We start from the raw sequence: 23785 nt of genomic DNA on the forward strand, positions 1-23785 counted from the left end.
GCAAAAAAAAAAATTCGTTAAATTAGTATAAAATCAAATGATTAAAAAAAATAGAAGTTTACAAGTTCATGCCGGAATCAAAGTTTGAATCGGAATTAATATCTCGGATTTAAATATTTTTCAGGTATGATTTTTTTAATATTTAGTTATGATTTTCAGCATGCATCTAATTTAAAGAGGTAATGAAGAAGTGAGTAATAAATATATAGAGAATATATATCATACTGTAGAACTCTAAAATTACTATTAAGTTGTTATTCTCTTTACAGAAATTAATGAAATAAAAAATTGTTCTATTTTTAGCTAGTTTATTTTTTTTAATTAATTTTCTGTATTATCCATCTATATTTCAATTTTCTTTTTAGCTACTATATGTGTTTGCAATTTTTTTAGTTATACTAATTTTTAAATTATCTTAGCTACATTAGTATAAAATCAAACGATTAAAAAAATAGAAGTTTACAATTTTTTTAATGTATTTTAAAGCATTTTAGAGCTGTATTGAATGCAAAAACAATATATATTTTTTTAATAAAAATAAAGCATAAAGATACAAAAGTAGATGGGTTTGTTTTTCAGACCTGATCCAGAAGTCCACGTGGGATGGCTTGCTTGTATATATCTTTTTGTTAGAAAGAAAGAAAGAAAGAAAGAAAGAAAGGAAGAAAGGGACGGTGCACGCTCCAAGTTCACGTGGGATGGCTTGGATATTTAAAAGCGTGCTAATTATTGATTGAATATCAATTCAAAAAGGTCGGCTAAAAACATGAAAATGAAAGTTGTGATATCAAATATCAAAACATGTATAGTACAACTAACTAATCTTACATTTTTTATAAGACAAAAGTTTTGGATAAGGAGGGTTCCACAATAAATCTAACACTCAAATGATTAAAACGAGACATTACAACTAGAGGTGTCTTCAATAATTCGGTTTTAAAAATAGAATCAAACCAAATTAATTTAGCTTCGTAATCGAACTAAACCGAACTAAAGTTCTATTTTAGTTTGTTCAGTTTGTTCGGTTCAAACCGAAATATATTAACTTTTTTATTTAAAACAATTGATTTATAATAAACCAAAGTATATTAAGAAATAAATCGGAGTATTACAAAATAAACTGAGATATTGAGAAATAAATCAAAGTATTTAAAGCAATTGATTAAGAAATAAATTGGGACGATCCAAATCAAATTCATAATATATGAAAGTTTGGTCAATTTAGTTATTCCAGTTTTGAAAATTTTCAAACCGAACTGAACCGAAATTATAATTCGGTTTTAGAAAATAAATCGAACCAAACCGTTAAACCGAAAAAGCCGAACTATTTAATTCAAATTATTTACTTTAAAACTGACTAAACCGGACCCAATGAACACCCCTAATTAAGACATTTTTCCAACAATGATATTATGAAAACGAATATGCATCCTATCTTTTTTTTTTTTTTGCGATTTTAATGCCTCTCAAACTTTACCATCTCTATCTTTAAATCAATATAAATTTCTAGAATGTCAAATAATAATAATAATAAAATATCTAGAGTGAGGCTTTGGTGATAGGAATGAAGACAAACTTTCAAATTATAGGAATCAAACATATCAAGGTTGATCATATTAAATTTTCTTGCAAACAATAAGTCAATTTTGCACTAAATTATATAAAAAAAATCATATATAAATATAAAAGTTTAAAAAAAAAAATGAGATTAATTGACCCCATAACTTCTTGAATCTGCCTCTGTATGGTAATATGAATATTACACAACAGTCCAAGCTATGAACTTGTATCTTCTTTTTTATAATTTAAATAGTCAATTTGAACCGTTTAACATGACTCCATATGAAACTGTACTTGTATACCAAATTATATATATATTTTTAGATTTTTTTTTTACTATTTTTCAAATATGTAAAATATCACTTGTTTTGAAAAGTATAGATCATTCAGAAGCAACTATTTTCTACCTATTTAAAAAAAGTAAAATAAATATTCTAAAATGTGAAGTTTGGTCTACAAGTACTAATTATGTTTAATTATTCATAATTATTTTTGAATTGATTATTTGAACTTTAAAAATAAATATATAATTTAAAGATATGGATTATAGTACGGGCAAATCAAGTGATTACCATCTCCATATATCGAAATTCATACCTTAGAGCATCTACATCCCTGAAACTATTAGAGTTTCTAATCTGACGTGGCAGTTTCTAATCCAGTTTCAGGGATGTGGGAGAGTTTCTTATTTAGAAACTATGCAGGAAAGTTTCTTATTAAGAAACTGTTTATAAACTCTATGTTGGCCAAATGATTGGCTCAAATTGTTTCTCCTTTTTAATTTATTGCTGATCTGGCTTAGTAGAAACTCTAAAATGAGTTTCAGGGATGTGAGAGTTAGAAACATAATTTTTAAAAAGTAGTTAACAGTTATTTAGAAATCCTTTTGAGTTTTATGAATGTAGATGCTCTTACCATTGATTTATGCAAAAATCAAATGTTACTATGTGCGCAACACCAAGCTGCGCATGATGGCGTAGGTCCCACAAGCTCCAAATTTAGCTCAAATTAAATTGAAAACAGAGGAAATTCATGATCAAGCTGAACACGTGGTAACATATAAAATTTGCAGAAATCAATAGTAAAATCAGAATTTTGAAACATTGAGTAGGAACCTAAAAAAAATTTAGTAGCACGAGTTAATCTATAATATGCATAGTACCGTATTCTCAACTATCTATCACATTTCATGTATTAACAAAAAATTAAATATATCGAATATCATTAAATAACCCAACTTTTTTTGAAAAGTTCAAATTCTTTGATAGACATAGCACATGTATCACATTCTTTGATACAAGTCTAGAAAGTCCCATTTCTTATTTCAACTTGATGTTATTGCACTTTTCAATGACAGTAACATTAAACACACACAGTATAAATTTAAATCATTGACAACAAATAAGAAAATGACACTTTTAACTAAAATTATAAACTAGAATTCTTGTCTGAGTCTCAGACTTGCAGCCAAAATAAATACAGCTTGGTGTACTTTTCTACTATATGAAAATACTTCCAGAGAGAAAATGACAGATCAATCAGATTATGACTCTACACTTGAACCCACAAGAAAAAAACAAGCAAGAATTTGAATTGAATTTGTCATGTTTGGTATACGTGTTGTACCTGTTAACATCTCCTGTATAGTGACAGAATAATATCTCTCACATGATTTGAATGCTTAGCTGGAAAAAATCATCATAGTTTCTATATATACAGAACTCAGGCACATTACATTCAAATCAGCTTTGTAATGGAACTACTGGTATTAGCATGCTCTTTTTGCTGCCAGGATAGTAAATTTTCATGTTTTCATGGGCCCACAGCATAATTACTCATAATAAATCACATATTGGACCATAACTCATTCGGGTTGTAATTTCTCAGGTTCCATCACACACAAACACACACAAAAACTCATTCTTTTGCATGTTAAAAATCAATCAAAATTTAGTAAAATTACCCTAAATTTTTTTTAGATCTACTTGTATTTGATATATAGGATTCGAGTTTCCTACTGAGATGGAGTGATTGCTGGTATAGATTTAGATCTAGCCCATCTACCATCCTCCCCACACGAGCTTGCAATAACACCTACAAAAATATTAAAAGTAAAATAGTACTTTAGTAAATAAAAAAAAAAATTATGGTACTATGCATAGGGCAGATTGGTCCGTACTACGGCTCAATATTTTCATTTTCAAAATAAAAAATTGATGTTAACCGTTCAACATGATCTCCATATGAAAATATACTTGAATATTAAATTTTACATTTTGTTAGAATTTGTTTAGTATGTTTTTAGATTGATAGAAAATCAATACTTTTAAATGGTCTAGAATCTTTAGATCAAGAGATTTTCTACCTATCTATAAAATAGTAAAAAAAAAAAAAGAATTCTAAAACAAAAGTAAAATTTGATCTACAAGCACATTTTCATGTGGAGATCATGTTGAACGGTTATTGTTAGGACTTTAAAAATGGAGATATTGATCCATAATACAGATCAATATGCGCTATGCATAGTACCGTAGCCTCACTCAAATAACACTTAAAGCATGCCATTACAGCCCGTAGATTTATACATTGTTGATATTGAACCCAATAACCCTCGTTACTATGCCATTGAGAAAAAAACAAGTTAATTAGAAGCTTAATTGATAAAAGATACATACATCTTGGGTATTGAAGCCAATAACCAGTTCACCAATGAACTGGTACAAAGACCCAGCTGAGAATATGAGGTCGGACAAATGTCGGGTGTCGATTTTCAATATGACATTTCCATCACTCATCTCAGCAATTCCAGTCTCTGCTTGATAAGATTGAAGCCTAGACAAAATAATAAAACAACTATTATTATCATTACCTTAATACACCAATACTGGTACATCAGTGCCACATCGCCTGGTCAGTACTGGTACAAGGTGGTATGTTAATACTCAGAAGTTACAATTTACCAGAGGTAATTGTGTATTGTTTAAAAAAATGAAATGAAATGAAGAAAGAATAAAGGGGATGAGTGTTGTAATTGACCTTCCCGTAACTCGAAGGGATTGACCATGCTTGAAAAATGGAGAAGAGGGTTCCAATTCTCGCAAAATTACGGGAACACCAGGCTTTATTCCAGAAGCAGCCATCTAAAAAGTAAGAAATTTCGTTAATTTGGGGAAAATTTCACTGGAGTTGGTTTTCAAAATTGAACTTAAATACTTCACCGTACTAATGATATAATGTCAAAGAGAGATTTCAAAAGAGAAAAGTAACCTGCGATTGCGATTTTGCGAGTGCGAGAGTGTAGAGAGAGAGAGGAGGCGATGGGGCGACAGAAACAGTATACGAATTGGAGAGACCGAAAGAGAGAGAAGGATTTGATGGCTCCTCTCCAGTAGTCCCTCGAATTAATAAAACATAAGGTAACTCAAATTTTGAATTGATGTGCGGACCGTCTGATCTGTCCAAACACTAATATTAAAGTGGCCCCTTGCATTCTACCTTCGGCTGGATTGGCCCTGATTCTTATCAGATGGTTCGTATTTAAACTTAAAATTTGAGTTACTTCAATGATGATCCCTACAGATCACGGATCACTCGGCCGAGGTCAAGCCAGGCTTGTTGAAATCAAAATCCAGAACCGTCCGATCTGTAATGGACAGTTGTGATCTGTAAGAAACCATCAAGTCCCAGCAACTGGAGAGATATCTTATTAAAATTGGGCCAATGGGCTGAGAAACTTGAGATTTACAAATGAGTTGGATAGCATTATAGGCTTTTCACACTCTCTATCAAACGTAAACTATACTATAGATCTATAATTAATAGACCAAGCTCACGTTCGTTTTATCTTACTTTCTGGCCCCCTTCAACGAAACATAAAGTAACTTAAACTATGAGTTTGGATAAGAAGCGTCCGATCTTCTTTGCCAGGAATATGGTCCGTTCATTCTATGTGATTCTGATCGGACAGTTCGAATCTAAACACAAGATTTGGGTTACTTTAGGCATCCACAATCCATCACGCAAGAAGATTATCAGTTCTCTCCTCTTGAGGAAATAAATCTGCTTTAAGAATAATAGTAACCTGTTATTCCGATCCAAACCGTTGGTCTTCATCGAGATTCGTGTATGAAAAACTTGTTTCTTGGAGATTCTTCCATGGAAAAGTTTGAACGGTTCAGAATAAAAGAACATATTCCCTGTTATTCCTTGAGAATATAGAAGGTCCTAATTTTAATTTCAAGTAGAAAAATATAGGTCTCTGGTGATGCTAGCAGGGTTCTTCGATCCAACATAGTGACAACTTAATGATTTGGGAAAAGTTTGACAGGCTAAAAGTTTGTAATTTGGAAATAATTCGTGTATATTGAGAATATTTCGAATTATACATTGAGAGCAATAAAAAAAAAGAAAAATTCAGAAAAGAGCCAAAAAAAAAATCGCAAAAAAATTGTAAAATTCGCAAAAAAATCGAATTTTTTTTTTGGAAAATAAAATAATATGCGGATTGATTTGCCAACAATTCAAATCCGAATTATTCATGAATAATTCACGAATCTTTTTACAATGCTATCCAATTCCCATTGTTTCTCTTCTCTCTCAGTTAGAGCCTTGAGGAGCCTAATTATTGAGTTCACTGATCCAACGAGAAATTGCATCAGTTCTAACACTTGCAAGTAAGTATTACTAAGTATTACGTCGTTTTGTTTTGAAATTGAAGGGTTATTAAGTATGATATTTTCTAAATTATTTTATTTATGAGTAGAGTTAAAATGTCCAATTGTTTTCGTAGTCCAATCATACTTCACATTTGTATCTTTAGATTTTCAAAGACCAAATAGTCAATCTGAACCACTCAACATGATCTCCATGTTAAATTATTAGCTCGATTCTCAATGTGGCTGTCTCCTAGCTTTCCTATACTTCTCCAAAAGCATTTAAATTATTGCACCAATTCATTAGATCCAGGTACTAAGTATTAATTTATACCAGAAGGGTTGTGTTCATCCTGAATTTTTAGTTACATTGTGTTTGTTTGTAGATGGCTTCTAATATAGAAATTTGATGAGAATTTCAAACAATATTGTACCAGTACTGGTACTATATCCGTACTAGACAGAGAGAGAAGGAAAGGAAGTCTCAAGTAATTAGAATAATTATAATATATATGGAAATACGGAATTAAGCTGTATTTGCAACAAATAAAATAAGCACATCTAAGTTGAACTGAGAATAATTAATTAGTCTCATATGAGAACAAAAGAAACAAAGATGCTGACGTTACCCCTTTTCTTTCCTATTATCACCTACATTAACTTATTAACAGAAACAAAAGCTCATCGGATCATATTCACAAATTTAAGCAAAAACAAGTGCAAAAAAGAACAAGAAGCTGGGAAAAGATCTCTGAATTCAAATTAGCGCTTCTTAAGCTCTTAATTCTTCATTCTTAATCCTTTGTTGCCGAACGACCCCACAAGGATTAGCAAGGTACTGGTATTAGTTGTTTCTATTTCGTGTAAGTTGGAGGAGAATGAAGAGAAATTGTCGGGTACTGGTTTTAGCAAGGTAACCATTGAACCGCTAATTTCAATTGTATGGATTGCAGTATGAATTCTTGATTTTAACAAGGATTAATACTGGAATTGTACATTTAAAGAATCTGGAGGCAAGTCCAATAGATCTTTTATCTTACATTAAGCTGGATATTCAACTATCTGATATGCAATTGCCTTTACTTTTATAATTATAAAGGCTATGCTGTTCTTACCCGTGAGATCGCACAATTCTGTTCCCTATTGTGGCATTGAAATTGGTTGGATATTTGGATATTGTCAGATTCTCTCTCTATTGCATATAAGTTTTTTTGTTTACCAGAAAGTGAATCTTTTAAACCAACAAGGTTTGCTGTACGTAGTGGTTAACAATGGACGATGGATGGATGGTCAGACTAATTTAAGAATCAAATTAACAACTGAAATGAAAAATACAAACATATATTATCATCATCTTGTTCAGTCTAAAAGATAATTAAAGTTGGTACATGATTAATTAATTAAGAAAGCACACAAGCATACCAGAAGTACATAAAACAACCAAATAAAAGGCGAGCCGATGGTAAAATAATATATAATTACCTAGATTTCACTTAATTGTTGAAGGCAAGCTTTGCAGTAGCACTTCCAGTTTCGACACGGTATTGTTCTCCAATCCCCATGTGAGCCATCAGCAGCCAGATGTGCGTCAGAAGTTCCCCTCCCTGACTCAATTGCTTGACATGGTAGTTTGTTTTGCAGCTGACCGCAGCATAGCTGAGCATCTCCACCCAAACTTTACTAATAAGACGCCACCTGTCATCTTCTAGCATCAGATTAAGCTCCTTTGCTAGCCGGCATGCATCAAACAGCACCGACTTGCATCTGTCTCCTTTTACATGTATTGGGTCGACATCTGTCTCCACACTTAACAATGCTTCCCTTGCCTCTGCTTCAGTAAGCCCCTTCTTCTCTGCTTGAAAGAAAAGCTTGGCTTCAGCGCAGGTATCCTGGAATCTTATCTTTCCAATCCCAGCTGGCATCATATATGGTTGCATGATTAGAAGGTACACCATATAGTTTGACATTACCAAACTAATAACTTTACGGTCTGAGTAGCCATTGGTGTTCTCTACAACCCCTTGACCCGTCTCACAGTTTTCATTCGCATTATTGCCATTGATATGCTCTACAACCCTTTCACAAATCTCACATTTTCCATTAGCAACATCATGGATTTGCTCTACACCCCATTGACCGGTCTTACAGTCTTCATCCGCATTGCCATGGATGTGGAAGCAGAGATCCGTTGCAATGTGCCATAGGAGAATACTCTCGTCAAATTCCTTGTCGATGGACCATCTCAAATGGCTGCATCCCTCCTCCTTTAGTGCTTTCTCTCCCTTGCAATACCTTAACTCCTTGAAACCAGCCGTGTCGCGTGCACTCTTTGATTTTTCCTTAAGCTCTTTAAATAAAAGAGCTTTTAAATGGCACGGTACGCCGACAGAGCCCACAAAAACAAAGTTATTCCATAACTCCCTCACCTTAAGAGCGCCCAAAATCCTTCTAATCAAGGATTCTTCTTTGTCTCCAAAGGAAAGGCTTAGCAAGTTGTACTGCTTCATAGAGTTTGACCACCTTGGTTTGCCCTTAAGAAAGATACATGACACCGCGCAGGTAATAACACCTGCCAGTTTGTTCAAGTTTAACCATCTCTTTCTTGAAAGTGCAACTATCATCCAATCAGATGTTGTGATTAGAATCAGGGAAGTCAATTCCATGAAGACAGCACTGCCCAATAAAATATAACATATCACAATGTCTGCATTGACATAGCCTTGCTTCTCACAATTATGAAAGATGATGAAAGCAACAGAGATCATGCCAAGATAGATAAATCGTGAAATGCCACCGCGTATGCCACTGATATGAATTGCTTTGGTGTGAAACACATCATATAGGAATGAGAGCTCCATTTCTACCACTTTGAATGCATTAGATACAGTACTGGTCCAGAAATAGGTTTGGCTAATTTCCCGATCTTCGAAGGTGAGCATGAGATCTACCACAATAGGCTTGAATCTCTTAAAAGACTCATAGGCTTCAACTAACAGTTTTACATCACTATTATTACTGGAAAATTTGTTGTCGGAAGGCTGTGCTGCCTCATTCTTTTTTTTGACATATCCACTTTGCCCGGCTTCCCTTCGCCAGACGTACTCCTGCATGAATTCAGCATAGTTTGGTCCAGGATCAGGATCCTTGACCAGAGAATCTCTCAGTTGATTCATGCTGGCAGAGCGAAGCGCCCAAGTTCTTTCTGCGTATTTGACAAACCCAGTGATGAAAACAATGGCCACTGCTAGACGCAGCCTAGGGATGGAAAATAACCCCAGCACCACCATGAAAGCTATGGCAGTCTGAACTACCAATCCGTTAAGATGCCTCAACCAGAGCTCGTTGTCCTCGATAGAATACGACGTGATCATGTCAGGCCCTCCGAGGTGGAGGAGAAGAAAAGGAGCCCAAAAGGTCGTCAGATCGCCACCGCTTTGTTCATTTTGTTTCTTCAGAATATAGCCGAGTGCCAAGGTGGCGATATAATCGGCAGCCTGGTAGAAACACCATAGAATTACAATCAGGGGTTTCCAAGCAGTGCGTTTTCTCCAGGGAGACAAGAAAACGAGGCCAAATTGCAAGCACAAGCTTGCCAGCACGAGGAATCTAATTTCTTCGGTATTCCAAAACCTCTTCCAGCTATCCGTTATGATTTTGATTTGCATGCTGGCTTAATTCTTGACCTCTCTATTCCAGCACAGTCTGGGATCAGATCCTCCCTAGCTACTTAACAAAAAGATGTTTCAGTTTTGCAGCTGATAAATTAATATGCTTCCATATTTTTATTTAAAATTTTATCTGAAAAAAGATGAATTACACAATAATTTGTTTTTGGAAGAAAGTGGGAAAACACCGATTTCATTAGAAACCATAGACAAATTATACAATAATTTAACTTCCTTAAATTTGCTCTTTACCTTATGCATAGAATGAAGCTCGAAATCCGGGGCGGCGGTGACACAGTCAAGTATGTGACTGTTGACAAATTAATAATGGCAGGCGATTCAATTCAATCAATTAGCAGTTTGTTGCTCCTTTACATATAGAATTGTTTTTGTTTTGAATAATTATTAGAGTCTCCGCACTCTAGTATCCCTCAAAATCCCCGGAGCAATATTAGAGGAATGATGTACTATGGTTCCCACTAATTATATGGTCTCATTTCCTAGTTCCTGCATTCGTCTCCGCGTCAACTTTTATAGGTTAAATACTTGGAAGATAATATATTAATACTTAAAAAATGAGATATTAATCCTTTGATGCATAACTTATTATGATTATCCCTTTACCAATCCTCCAATCGCTCCCGCATCAACCTCCCTCTAATGAAGTAGTGGGCACCTGTATCCCCGCATCAACCTTCCCCAATCGTTCCGTGTTAATCTTCCTCTAACAAAAATAGTTGACATAAATACTTTAGTGTATAGGTATAAATACTTGCAATACTTGATATTTAATACTTTAAGGCGCTATCCAATGTCATATGTCAAAAATATTTGCACAACGAGATATAAATATTTGCATGACGACAAGCCTGAAAGTACGTTATCATAGATCTCATTTGAAAGAGAAAATTGCATAAAAGATGTTCGTTGTTTTAGATTCACAAAATTTCCTACAGATCGTCAGAAATATGGATGAGATTGATTGGAGAAAAATAAAACCACCTCTAAAAACGTGTATCCCCCATGTAGTTTGAGAGTTATGATTGAGGAGAAAATTATTTACTTAAAAATTATTCACCTCATAGATATAAATACTTCAGTGCATAGGTACTAATACTTTAGAAAAATAATTTAGTGCTGTAGTTTTTACAAAACCCTCAGATAGTTATAGTACTTATGGTGTAGGAATTTTGCGGGTACTTGAGTGTGAGTATTGTTATCAGCTTCCTTTTGTTTTGTTTTATAATTTTCATGGTCATATATTCTAAGGTTAAATTTTCAGTCAACAAAGGGCCAAGTAAAATATTCCTTGAAGAAGAACAAAAATCATAACGTACGTATGCCTCATTTTCTAATTCACCGATTATAAATAAAATTATATCGTGCAATCGCCAGACAGCGTTATGTATATATTCTAACTACTAACTTGTCTCATTGATTGGATGTTATGATGTCTTCAAGTCTTTAGTCATGTATGCCACCCACCAAACTTATTTAAACTAACTCTTTTGAGGAATAAAGTAGAACAATTTTTTTTTAACCTTTTAGGTAAATATTATGAAAATAAAAGAAATAGTAAAAGAATCTAACAGATATATATATATATATATATAGAGTTAGGCTGGGGTGCTATGGATAGCATAGTGGCCTCCCGTGCTACGGCTCAATATTCAAGTTTTCAAAATCCAAATGGTCGATCCGAACCGTTCATCTTATTCTCCATATTAATATCTGCTTGGAGACCAAATTTTATAATTTTCTGAATTTTTTTACTATTTATTAAGTATTTTACAAAATTGTTGATCCAACGGTGGCTGCACAAAACAGTAAAACCGTTGGATTAACGATTTTCAAAGTGGCTTAATAAATAGTAAAAAAATTCAGAAAATTATAAAATTTTGGTCTCCAAGCATATATTAATATGGAGAATAAGATGAACGGTTCGGATCGACCGTTTGGATTTTGAAAACTCGAATATTGAGCCGTAGCATAGAGGCCACTATGCTATCCATAGCACCCCAGCCTAACTCTATATATATATATATATATATATATATATATATATATATATATATATATAAATTCGATAAATTTCCATTACGTAAATATAACAGTACTTGACTTAGATCAACTGTTTACATTTTAAAATTTGAGGCGCAAATTAAGTGTCGACACATTTTAAATTTGAAAGCACCATAAAACAAATATATGTGTAGATATTGATCCACTTCAATGCAGTGCTATATAAGTTTCTATATTTCAAATTATCAAACAACTTTCACGATAGCTATTGAATTTAAATTTATCTATAAATATTCTTAAACTCTTTCACTATACGGAACTAAGTTTAATGTGAACAATCTGTAATATTAGTAGTCTTGGAGCATCTAGGTTTGGACAATATTTTTTGTTAAATCCTTTTTATTTGATTAATTTGAATATTTAGGTATACATCGTGGTCGTGGAGATTGTTTTGATGTTACAGCTGAGCTGTGAATCTACTCGAGAATTTTCAGCTGCTATTTTGCATGCATAGAAAGGAACTGCAACACTCTATCTTGGACATTGAATTTTATTAACCGGTCCAAAAGTATTGAATATTAACTTTATAGATTAAGTTATTTTCGACTTAAAATAGGATTTTTTTTTTTTTCCGTTTTAAATCACACGGTCTGAATGTGAGGAGCACAAGTCTGCTACCTAGACACAAATAGCAGCAGATGCGGCAATCTGCTCTAAAATTTGATTCCTTTTCTCTTCCTCCTTTTTTCAAAATTATTTTGTAACCTAGCTATGCCCATGGCCCATATATAGGCTATTTTTCAAAGTAAAGGTCCACCTGAATTGGACAGGGAGACTTAATTATTGTTAGAACAATTTATTAATAATATAGAAATGTGCTTGCACTGATTATATTGTCTCATTTCCCATGTGCAATGTGAACACTTTCCAAAAAGAATTAACAACTTATTTGTTGCATCTTGATTACCAACTATATGATTTATTCATTGTTGTAGTGTTTTTATTATCTGTAGTGTAATATAGCTAGCATTGCTAGATATATTGAAAAAAACACCTACAGGGACACCTGAGATAACTTGTTACACGCTTAGCATCACAGAATTTACTCAAGCAAAGAAGAGAGAGAAAGAAATTAAACAAGAAGAGGAAATTAAACATATAGCAGCACAAATTGATTTGTTGAGATCTCTAGTTCTCTACTGCTTTCAAACATTTTTCTCTTCATCTTTTTCCTTTCTCATTCAACCTAGAGCAAGTAATGGCAAGCATGCTGATATCGGGCCTCATACCTCTCCTGCAACAGTCCGGATCGATGCTCGAGATGGAGAAAGAGCGCCAGAAGCTACTTGACTTTTTCACTGATACCCTTCCCAAGCTTGCTGATGTCAAATCACACACTGAAGCTGATAATCCTGATGTCAGAACCTGGCTTGATGATCTTGACGCAATGGTGTATGAAGCTGATGACATAGTAGATGATTTCAGATATGCACAGCTCCAGGCAAAGGCTGAGGCCCAAGGTTGCCAAAATCGGAACGGTGACAGTGTAAGGGCTGGTCTCTTCCTCTTATCTTGTTTTAAGATTAGTAGCATTAATCGGAGTAGGGCGCTGAAAGGAATTGAAAATAGAATTGGTAGTATTGTTAATAAAATTGATAAACTTGAAGAAAAGATGAGAGCTTTCAACTTTCGACCAGGTCAGGAGATAAATATAACATCTCTAGAAATGCCACAACACCTGAATTTCTCAAATCCGACAAAAATTGTTGGAAGATATAAAGAAATTATAGAAATTAAGAAACGAGCTCTCCCGAAACATTTTTTGAAGACACGGATCAATAGGCAAAACTTGCCCGATGACAGAAAAGTCAATTCCATTATTGTGGGTCCACAAGGAATAGGCAAGACTGCCTTGGCTCGATTTCTATGCAACAGTCCTGATGTCAAATTCGATTTTCATTGTGTAGTATGGGTTGATGTTGGATCTGAATTTACCATTGGTAAAATCACAAAATCCATAATTGATCAAGTAATAGGGAAAGACTGTTGCATATCCGAAGGTGATACAGATTTACTAGAGCTTCGCCTTTCTCAAGAACTATGTCACAGGAAGTGCCTTGTTGTATTGGATGATGTGCGTACTGTTTGTAAGGAACTGATATTGAAATTCATTAAGTTGATGAAAACTCATGGAGGGATATTTCGGTTAATAGTTACAAGCAGTTCTCAAGAAGATGGGCAGATGTTCGGAGATGAGGTTCTAAAATCTTATTATAAATATGTACTAGAACCTTTGACAGCTGAAGATGCATGGAATCTGTTTTATAAGAAAGCATTTTCGGATGATGCTAATGAAACTTGTCCAGAGATGTTAGAAGAGATGGGCAAGAAAATTGTTGACACATGTGGGGGATCACCTCTAGCATTGAATATGATGGGTGCTCTGATGAGGTTCAAGAAACAGCCTGAAGAATGGCAACGAGTAATTAACCAATTGGAATATTATACTCTTGATGGTGTCGAGACTGTTAAGAAAATTATCAAGCTGTGTTATGATAACTTATGTTCTCAAGTTAAGCAATGCTTTGCATTTTGTTCTCTCTTTCCTGAGGGATATTACATGGACAAGGAGGTTTTGATCAAACTCTGGATGGCCAATGGTCTATTATTGCCTTCAGATGGATCAAGATCGACACCTCCGAAAGAAAATGGTAACATTGTTTTCAATGAACTTGCCTCGAGGCACTTCTTTGAGGATGTTAAACTCGTTCATGAAGATTCATACGGGAACAAATATGGATACCATAGTAGAGTAACATGCAAGATGCTGGACCTTATACATGAGCGGGCAATAATTGCTGCAAGAGAATTTGCACTGCAAAACCCTTACCTGTTATCTATTTCTGGTGATTCACAAGTAGATATTCCTATATTGTTAGAACCCAATCCAGCTACGCGTACCTTGTTGTTCCCAGGTGATCCCTTTATTAGAAATGTTAATTGTAGTGCAGTGCCCAGAGCAAACTCCTTGAGAGGGTTGCACTTGCACTCTGCTTTATTTCAGCGGGATCTTTTCGTACTGAAATATATGAGACACTTGAGATATCTCGATTTATCCGGAAGTAGAATCAAAATATTACCCGAATCCACAAGCTTATTATATTTCCTACAAACTTTAAATCTCTCGAAATGTTTTCTCCTTTACCACCTTCCGGAAAATATGAAATATATGAGGAGCTTGAGGCATCTCTATATCCATAAATGCCCCAGGCTAAAGAAAATGCCAGCAGATATTAGGCAGCTCAGTAACCTACAAACCCTTACAACTTACATTGTTGGAGAAGAAAATACCAGCACCGGCATTGATCAAATAAAGGGCTTGCATCTCGGTGGTTTGCTTGAGTTGCATAACTTGCGTAAGGTGAAAACTGTAACAGTTGCAAAAGAGGCTGATTTGGTTTCAAAGACAAATTTGGATAGACTGACTTTAAATTGGGGTACTGAACCATTAGTTATGTCAAAAGAAAATAATGATTTGGGAGTATTGGAGGCTCTACAGCCTCACACCCAGTTGAAAGTGTTAAAAGTACAGCAATATGGGGGCCGTGTATTCGCAGGTTGGCTTGCCAATCCAGTGACAACGGGTTTTGTAAATTTTGTTGAACTTCATTTGATTAGTTGCTCACAATGTGAAACCCTTCCTGCAGTGTGGAAGTTGTCGTTCCTTAGAGTTCTCTGCTTGAAGCACATGCCGAGTTTGACTTGTATATCTCGTACTGATGAAAAAGATAGCTCGGGGCAATTTTTTCCAAGCCTCAAGAGGCTGGTATTGGTTGGTCTGAAGAAGTTGGAAAGGTGGCATGAAGTAATACATACAATAATAGAAAGAGGAGGAGAAACAAATGAAGAGGTGGAAGCAGGAGGAGGAGCCACGTGCTCAAACTTGGAAACCATTTTTGAAGAAGTCACAATATTCACCATGCTTGATCAATTGGAAATCACCAGTTGTCCAAATCTGAAAACCATGCCACGTGTTCCTAAACTTAAACACATAACAGCAAGTATAGAAAATTATAGTTTGCTCCTGTCTGTCACAAATGTAATTACTCAAGCAAAGAGCTTAGTTGAAGAAGCCAACATTGCAAAAGCAAGTAGTGCTGATAATGAGCCATTTCCAGCATTAAATGAAGAGGTGGAGAAGAGACTGGCCAGTAAACTTAGAATATTGCGAATGGATTCACTGTTGTGTGTCTCAGGTCTATGGAGATCATTTAATTGGCTTAGATATTTGGAAATTATTAATTGCAACACTCTCGTTTCCTGGCCTCTTGAATTTAGATACTTGGAAAAATTGATACAGCTGTCAATCCGAATGTGCCCAAACCTAACTGGCAAACTTCCTGCCCAAACAGATGATCTCAAAGAAAATAACAAATCGCTCTTTCCTAAGTTGAGGAAGCTAGAATTCTATGGATGCAGTTCTTTAGAAGAAGTTCCGAAATGTGGAGATGATCTCAGTGTTTTGGAACTAGACGAGTGTGCTCAAGTGGAGTCGATTTCAGGCATAAAGCGGCTGGATATGTTGTATCTCTCATGCATAAGTTGGACCTCTTTGCCGAGTTGGTTACCAGAAATTAAAGAGTTGGGAACTCTTTGGGTGTCTGAATGTCCAAGGGTGAAGGAGCTACCTGGAGGTGAATGGCTCTCTTCTCTTAAAAAGCTTAAGATTTCAGAGTGCCCTGACCTTGAAAAATTCTGCAAAGAGGGACCCTACTCTTCAATCATATCAAAAATTGGAAAAAAGGATGATGCGGAGGACAAGAGCAAAGAGGAACAGGACGATGAGGAAGATGACGAGTATTACGTGTAGGATGAGGAAGAGGACGAGAGCAATGAGGAAGAGGACAAGAACAATGAGTAAGAGGACGATTGTAAATATTTATTGAATCATTTCCTTTCTACAAAAAAAATTGAGCCTTTATTGAGTCATGTTATAACTAACAAGAGTTGATATTTTGGAAAAATTAATTTTCAGGCTTGACCAGAAAGCTTCCGACAAGGCTAATCAGTACTCCTCTCTGCTGGATGGTGCTTTAGAGAAAATTGATAGGTTCCAATTAATGATGATTTTCAGTACCACTTATCATTATTTTCCTGTTATTATTTATTTTTTTCCTTTTTCTTGTTTCTTAAATAGATTCCTCAAATAAGTACATACTTCATCATGAGTTAGGCTAATATGACACTAGTGTTATATGAAACTAAACAACACCACATCTTAAACCCTTAGATCTGCTTTAAGATTCGTACAAAATGAAGTGCTTGAACAGTAAAAGCGGATAGTACGAATCTTAAAGCAGATCTAAGGGTTTAAGATGTGGTGTTATTTAGTTTCATATAACACTAGTGTCATATTAGCCTAACTCCTTCATCATACTACCTTTACTAATCCTAGGTGAATTCACATCCTCTCCAATACCTGATAAGGGAATCTTTTACAATTACTAGATCTGAACCGTACTTTTTAACTTGGCACGAATCTCAAAGCCCAAAAATGGCCCCCCCTACAGTGACCTGAATCCCAAGCAGTTTGAGATTTAATCTCAAACCGTAAAGTAAGTGATCCTCTGCAATAATTGTGCAATACCTGAGAGGATACGGGTTCATCCTAGGTCCTAAGTTACCACACCTGGCACTAATCACTTGATTTTCTACCTATCTAAAAATTTAGTAAAATATTATAATAAATTTAAAATTTAGTTTGCATATACACTTCCATATGAAAATCATGTTGAATGGTTCAGATCAACTATTAGGACTTTGAAAATGAAAATATTGATCCGTAGTATAGACCAATCTGTGCTATGCTTAGTACCATAGCCTCTCTCATTTTGTTTACTTATATATGCACTAATTTTTTTTTTTAATTTCTTTTCAATTGCTTGTTGTAGGGACAAATCAGTACTCTCTGCTGGATGGTGCTAGTTATAAGTATTCAATTAAACCTGGTAGGTCCCAATTAATGATAATTTTCGGTACCACTTATCATTATTTTACTGTCATTTTTCTTTTTTCATTTTATTGTTTCTTAAATTGATTCCTCAAATGAGTACATACTTCATCATACCACACCAGGTACTAATCCAACATAGATTAAGCTATGTTTACCTCAACTACTCTTTTGCAGTTTATCAAAGGCGTCAGCTGGTTTTTTTTTTTTTCCTTCAAGATTTTAGAAGAGGAGCAAGTGAGTGCCTCTTTAGGAAAAGTATGTTTACCTTCCATAGTTCCATATCTATTTCTCTTTGGAAAGCTAGCTGTAAAGCTATTGTATTTCACCAAGCAATGTTTTTTCATATACTAATTTGTAGGTTTTATATATCCAGCTTAAGTAAGGAAGGAGCGAGCCAGAAAGCGACCTTCTCGGTGAGAAAAACACCTAAAATGCGGCACATCAAAACCGACCATCAAACACATCGATTGAATAATACCAAGTCAGCAATCTTCAAACAAATTAAGGGCGTATCAGTTGCTTGCTTTGTAATAATTAATGTCTCTCAGGGATAAGTTATAGGCAATTTAGATATAATTCTATATAATATGTTTTAGTTCTCCAACAGTACATTATTATTGGTTAGGAGTATTTTTTTTTTTTTTTTTTTTTTAAGAAAGTGGATAAAACCCACCGAGTTCATTACGAGGGATGAGTACTCATTAATACAAACAAAGTAGGTTGTGAGCTTAACTTTTAAAAAATTATGGAATTGACTTTATATGGGACATCTCAAACTGATTCGGGTTGTAATTTCTCGGTTTCAACACAAACAAACACACACAAAAACTCATTCTTTAGACAATTTAATAATTGCATTCAGCTTTTGCATGCAAAAATTAAAAATCAATCAAAATTTACAAGAATTACCCTAAATTTCTTTTAGATATACTTGCATTTGATATATAGGATTCAAGTTTTTCTACTGAGGTGGAGAGATTGCTGATATAGATTTAGATCTAGCCCCTCTACCATCCTCCCCACATGAGCTTGTAATAGTACCTACAAAATTATTAAAAATAAATAGTTTAGTAAATAAAAAGAAGACTATGATACTATGAATAGCACATATTGGTCCGTATACAGCTCAATATTTTTGTTTTCAATGTCCATTATTCAATCTGAACCATTTAACATGATCTCCATATGAAAAATGTACTTGCATATTAAATTTTACATTTTTTAGAATTTGTTTACTATTTTTTTTATATAATCTTGAATGGCTCAGATTGATTGCTAGGACTTTGAAAATGGAGATACGTAATAATCCAAAATAACCGGAAAATTTTATACGCTTCTCTCCATATTGGAAAATTTTGCCGAAGCGTAGCGAGGCCTCTGGCTAGCTAGTTTATAGGAATTTAAGATAACAAAAAAAACCGATCTACGCTATAAATTTCTAATTTGCTATTTTTTTTAATTTGTTTAACACCTTTTGGCAATTTGTTTTTCTCCAAAATAACCGGCAACTGGAGAGGTCTCTTATTATCGGTCCATCTAGTCATGCACTATTAATGAGAGATAAAATTGGGCCAATGGGCTGAGAAAGTTGAAATTGGGCCTTTCACACTCTCCATCTCTATGATATAATAAAGCAAGCCCATGTCCGTTTTATCTTACTTTCTCTAATTATTCAATGATTTTTCTTTTCTCTCCGTGTTGTAGCGTCTGATCTGATGTGTCAAGTATATCCATCCATCTATCAACTTACTAGTTCACTGACCAATGGGCCCCATCAAGTTCAGGTGAGTATCCATCCCTACGGTACCTCCAGCCAAAATCATTTTGGTACGTATTTAAATCACAGAGATCTACTTTAAGATTCGTGTCATTTTAAATCAGACGATACATATCTTATTCTACACGGTATTGTACCGCAATGGATTTGAACTCCAAAATTTCACGCAACCCTCAAAAAAAGAATATAAAAAAAAAAAAAAATGAAGTTCTCTCTTCCGATAATCAATCAGCCACTTTCAGTCGGAGAAAGAATCGATCGATTTCCCAAATGGCATCGCAGCAATGGAATTGAAGGTTCTCTGATGATGCTGGCGTGGCAATGGCAATGGCGAGAGAAGTTTTGAATAGCTACAGCTTGCGCAGGGTTGTTCTATCCCATTCCCGTTGGGGTATATCTTCTCTCGGTTCGAGCCTTGAAGAATCAAATCATCGGGTAGATACAATGATTCATGAGTCTAATAGTTCTATGAAGTTTACTGATGAAAAGGGAGATTGCATCAGTTCTAACACTTGCAAGTGAGCATTAGAATGTTTATTTTCATTTTGGTATCTCAATTTTTAAGTCTAAACAATTGATCGAAACCATTTAACATGATCTCTATATGAAATTGTACTTGTAGATCAAATTTTATATTTTTTTTAGAATTTTTTTACTATTTTTTTGTGTAGGTTGAAAAAATCACTTGATATAAATTTTTTTTTTTACAAAAATGCAAAATTTAGTTTGTAAATTTACTTCATATGAAAATTGAGTTTGCGCTATGCATAGTACATAGGCCCACTCATTTTGTAAATTATTTACTTATTTATGAACTAATTTGTTTCTTTTAATTTCTTTTATGATGTTGTAGGGATAACTATCAATGGAGAAGACAGGAAACCCTGTGCTCAAAGCAATTCTATAAAAACCCTTCCTTCGCAAGGAATCAAAGGATTGATTCTACAGGTGGTTTATCAGACACACAGAGTCGTTCTTACACTACATCTAGCACCGATCGAGAAAAAACAGATTTTTCAAGACAGGTGCTAGGAGATACTTTTCTTTGCTCGATTGTTTTTGCACTGTATCTATTTATCTCTAAAAGTATTATCTTTGACCAAGTTAACTATTCAGTACAATGGTAACAGCAATATACCATTGGTGTCGGGCACTTACAAAATCAAAACTATTTCAGATTAAAAACCGAAAAAAAACCAAAATTTCAATTGCTGGTAAACGTCAATTTCAGTTGATTTTTTTTTCAAAAACTACATTTTTTTTAAATAATTGGAAGATGGTGGACTAAAATTCAACATTTGACAGTCTTATAGGGGGCTTCCTAAATATGTAAAGATAGTAGAAGTGGGACCGAGAGATGGGTTGCAAAATGAAAAAGGCATTGTACCGACATCTGTCAAGATCGAGCTAATAAAAAAGTTGGTTTCTTCTGGATTGTCAGTTATAGAGGCAACAAGCTTCGTTTCTCCTAAGTGGGTCCCTCAGGTCAGAACCGTGTTTTTCTAGCAGTCAAATCCTTCTAATTTTTGTCTCGTGTATAAATGCAAACATAATAAATTGAGGATGATATTGTGTCACTTTTGGATATTTGAAGTATTGGAGATACTGAAATTACATTTTGTTGTAAAAAAATTAGAATGGAGCGAAATTGGTAAATCCAGTGCGTAATTGTTTTGTTTTGTTTTTTTTTTTTTCTGAATCACAGCTCGCTGATGCCAAGGATGTCATGGCAGCAATACAAAATGTTGATGGTGTCAAATTTCCCGTTTTGACTCCTAATCTCAAAGTAAATATTCGCAATAGTAATCTCTGTATTTTATTTGGGTATTTTACAAACAGTGGCAGGGTGACATTCTAAGGTTGTGGGGTCAATTGACACCAATGAAAATTAGAAAACTCTATTCTAAGGGAAACTTAAATACTAGAATAATTACTTAATTGACCCTGTTAGAATAATTATTTTGTTTCGGTTTCTTTTTATTTTATTCAGTTCGCGTACTGGTATCACTGATACACAATACTCACATTCTGAACTGCACTTTACAATTTTTTTTTAATATTTCTCAATGGTTATTAGTTTGTTGCATTAGGGATTTGAGGCTGCATTAGCATCAGGTGCCAAAGAAGTTGCAGTCTTTGCTGCTGCTTCAGAGTCATTTTCTCGGTCAAACATAAACTGTACCATTGATGAGAGTCTTCAGCGGTACCGAGATGTCACACTTGCTGCCAAGCAGCATGCAATTCCTGTTCGTGGGTAAGCCACATCTCTCTCTCATACACACACAAACTGAGTTGTCATAATATGTCACAAAACAAGATATATTGGAACTAAGTTGTTATAATATGTTAGGTATGTATCTTGTGTTGTCGGTTGCCCAGTAGAGGGCCCCGTACCTCCTTCAAAGGTGGCTTATGTGGCAAAAGCGCTTCATGAGATGGGTTGCTTTGAGATTTCTCTTGGTGATACCATTGGCGTCGGAACTCCTGGTACGTATAATATAATGCTTGTTTAATTTCAGATCCTTAACAGTTGCTAGTACCACTAATCTGCATTGAGATTCGCACTTTGCATGAATCTCAAAACTGACAAAAGACTAGTGTTTACAGTGTGTGAAATTTTGACTATTTACGAGGTCAAACTCGAAACAGCACTGATCTGTCACCTGAATGATTTTTGTACCCAAAAAAATGTTTATCTGTGCAAAATCTCAATAGATGGTGTATTTTATTAGTATGCGGTTTACAATTGTATAGCATACAATATGCATAACATTATTTGTATTTAAAATTGTCTATTATAGAAATGGCATAGAGCATTAACAAGACTTCAAGATATCAAAGCAAACAAGTATTATTTTATTTATACTGAAAATGTAGTCACTGATTTCATATATTTACTTTTGTGAAACAGGTACAGTGGTTCCGATGCTAGAGGCTGTGATGGCTGTGGTACCATTAGAGAAATTGGGAGTGCATTTCCATGACACCTATGGCCAATCTCTTTCTAATATTCTCATCTCTCTCCAGGTGCTATATAGTCTAATAAATTTCTTATCTTCTTGTCCTTGTTAAATGGGGGTGCCATTCAATGGGTACGAAATGGGTCGGGTGGAACCATTTTCATACCCTTACTCGTTAAGTTAACGTAAAAAAAAAAAAAAAAAAACTCTACCCTTACCGTACCTGATAAGCTAATGAAAGAAAATCTTACCCATATCTATCTTATCGAATACGATACGGGTCGGATAAACGGATAAAAGGGTGCCATTCAATAGATTTATACAGTTATACTGGCCATGAATAAAACTATATCATATCATGCATCATCCCCATATAAAAGGGTAACGGGTACCCTTGTCCGTACCGATAATCTAACAAAAATAACCTTACCCGTACCGGTCTTATCGAATACTATACGAGTCGGGTAAATAGATAAAAGGGTACCATTAACACTCCTATTGTTAAAGGTTTATTACTAATTTAACTATTAACTGTTCAACAGATGGGTATAAGCGTAGTAGACTCGTCGGTGGCCGGTTTGGGTGGGTGCCCATATGCAAAAGGTGCTTCGGGAAATGTGGCAACTGAGGATGTAGTGTACATGTTGAATGGATTAGGGATCAAAACCAATGTCGATTTGGGGAAGCTGATGTCAGCTGGTGAATTTATTTGCCGGCATTTGGGACGACAGTCAGGATCAAAGGCAGCTGTTGCTTTGAGCAGATCAACTGCCAATGCCTCGAAATTATGATTAAATGGTGTAATGCTGATAGATTGTAAACTGGTGAATAAAATTAGTTCATGAAAAATTTGTAGTTACATATGAAATAAGTCCCTCTTTGGAGGATTATGGTACCAGTTTCAATTTAAATGGAACTGTTTTGTTTACTTGAGTTTTTTCTTTTCGTAAATAAAGTGGAATATATTTACTTGAGATTGGGGGTTATATTTGGAATATGGGGGGTTTGCTTTGAGTGCCAGAATGAAACTGACGACTCAGTTCTCATTCTAAACAGTCCAGTACTGTGTTGAATCTGAATTTTTGCTGGTACTGCCTGTTCATTTTCAGGCACCGAATACTTTTATCAGCATATAG

General features: G+C 34.6%; 4 protein-coding genes across 6 annotated transcripts; 2 read left to right on the forward strand and 2 right to left on the reverse strand.

Annotated features, from left to right (window-relative positions):
- Window positions 1–3416: 3416 nt before the first annotated feature.
- On the reverse strand, window positions 3417–4869 carry LOC144554259 (CST complex subunit TEN1-like). The gene is made up of 4 exons (XM_078302581.1): window positions 4828–4869; window positions 4597–4700; window positions 4236–4392; window positions 3417–3654 (listed from the first exon to the last, which is right to left on the reverse strand). The coding sequence occupies exons 2-4, from the start codon at window positions 4698–4700 to the stop codon at window positions 3520–3522; spliced, it is 396 nt and encodes a 131-aa protein (XP_078158707.1). The 5' UTR covers window positions 4828–4869; the 3' UTR covers window positions 3417–3519.
- A 2668-nt stretch (window positions 4870–7537) lies between these two features.
- Window positions 7538–9945, reverse strand: LOC144554844 (uncharacterized). Its single transcript, XM_078303201.1, has one exon. The coding sequence runs from the start codon at window positions 9875–9877 to the stop codon at window positions 7706–7708; it is 2172 nt and encodes a 723-aa protein (XP_078159327.1). The 5' UTR covers window positions 9878–9945; the 3' UTR covers window positions 7538–7705.
- Window positions 9946–13157: 3212 nt separating this feature from the next.
- On the forward strand, window positions 13158–17163 carry LOC144553715 (putative disease resistance protein RGA3). The gene is made up of 2 exons (XM_078301922.1): window positions 13158–16816; window positions 16935–17163. The coding sequence occupies exon 1, from the start codon at window positions 13158–13160 to the stop codon at window positions 16767–16769; it is 3612 nt and encodes a 1203-aa protein (XP_078158048.1). The 3' UTR covers window positions 16770–16816; window positions 16935–17163.
- Window positions 17164–19898: 2735 nt separating this feature from the next.
- LOC144554669 (uncharacterized) lies at window positions 19899–23623 on the forward strand. Of its 3 annotated transcripts, none has more exons than XM_078302983.1 (8): window positions 19901–20207; window positions 20543–20714; window positions 20995–21174; window positions 21395–21475; window positions 21780–21943; window positions 22040–22176; window positions 22601–22716; window positions 23192–23623. In XM_078302983.1, the coding sequence occupies exons 1-8, from the start codon at window positions 20011–20013 to the stop codon at window positions 23438–23440; spliced, it is 1296 nt and encodes a 431-aa protein (XP_078159109.1). In that variant the 5' UTR covers window positions 19901–20010; the 3' UTR covers window positions 23441–23623. The 3 variants fall into 3 exon arrangements, with proteins under 3 accessions (XP_078159111.1, XP_078159109.1, XP_078159110.1); XM_078302984.1 differs by having other exon boundaries at window positions 20564–20714; XM_078302985.1 differs by lacking the exon at window positions 21395–21475 and having other exon boundaries at window positions 19899–20207.
- The last annotated feature ends 162 nt before the right edge of the window (window positions 23624–23785 follow it).

The sequence above is a fragment of the Carex rostrata genome, chromosome 5 (assembly GCF_964058835.1).
Source record: "Carex rostrata chromosome 5, lpCarRost1.2, whole genome shotgun sequence".
In the NCBI taxonomy this organism is placed as follows: domain Eukaryota; kingdom Viridiplantae; phylum Streptophyta; class Magnoliopsida; order Poales; family Cyperaceae; genus Carex; species Carex rostrata.

Coding starts and splice junctions, on each gene's coding strand:
- LOC144554259 (XM_078302581.1), bottom strand. CDS start 4,700: ATGGCTGCTTCTGGAATAAAGCCTGGTGTTCCCGTAATTTTGCGAGAA. Junction 4,393..4,596: donor TCCCTTCGAGTTACGGGAAG/GTCAATTACAAC, acceptor TATTTTGTCTAG/GCTTCAATCTTATCAAGCAG. Junction 3,655..4,235: donor TTGGCTTCAATACCCAAGAT/GTATGTATCTTT, acceptor ATATTTTTGTAG/GTGTTATTGCAAGCTCGTGT.
- LOC144554669 (XM_078302983.1), top strand. CDS start 20,011: ATGGCAATGGCGAGAGAAGTTTTGAATAGCTACAGCTTGCGCAGGGTT. Junction 20,715..20,994: donor AAACAGATTTTTCAAGACAG/GTGCTAGGAGAT, acceptor AACATTTGACAG/TCTTATAGGGGGCTTCCTAA. Junction 22,177..22,600: donor CATTGGCGTCGGAACTCCTG/GTACGTATAATA, acceptor TTTGTGAAACAG/GTACAGTGGTTCCGATGCTA.
- LOC144554844 (XM_078303201.1), bottom strand. CDS start 9,877: ATGCAAATCAAAATCATAACGGATAGCTGGAAGAGGTTTTGGAATACC.
- LOC144553715 (XM_078301922.1), top strand. CDS start 13,158: ATGGCAAGCATGCTGATATCGGGCCTCATACCTCTCCTGCAACAGTCC.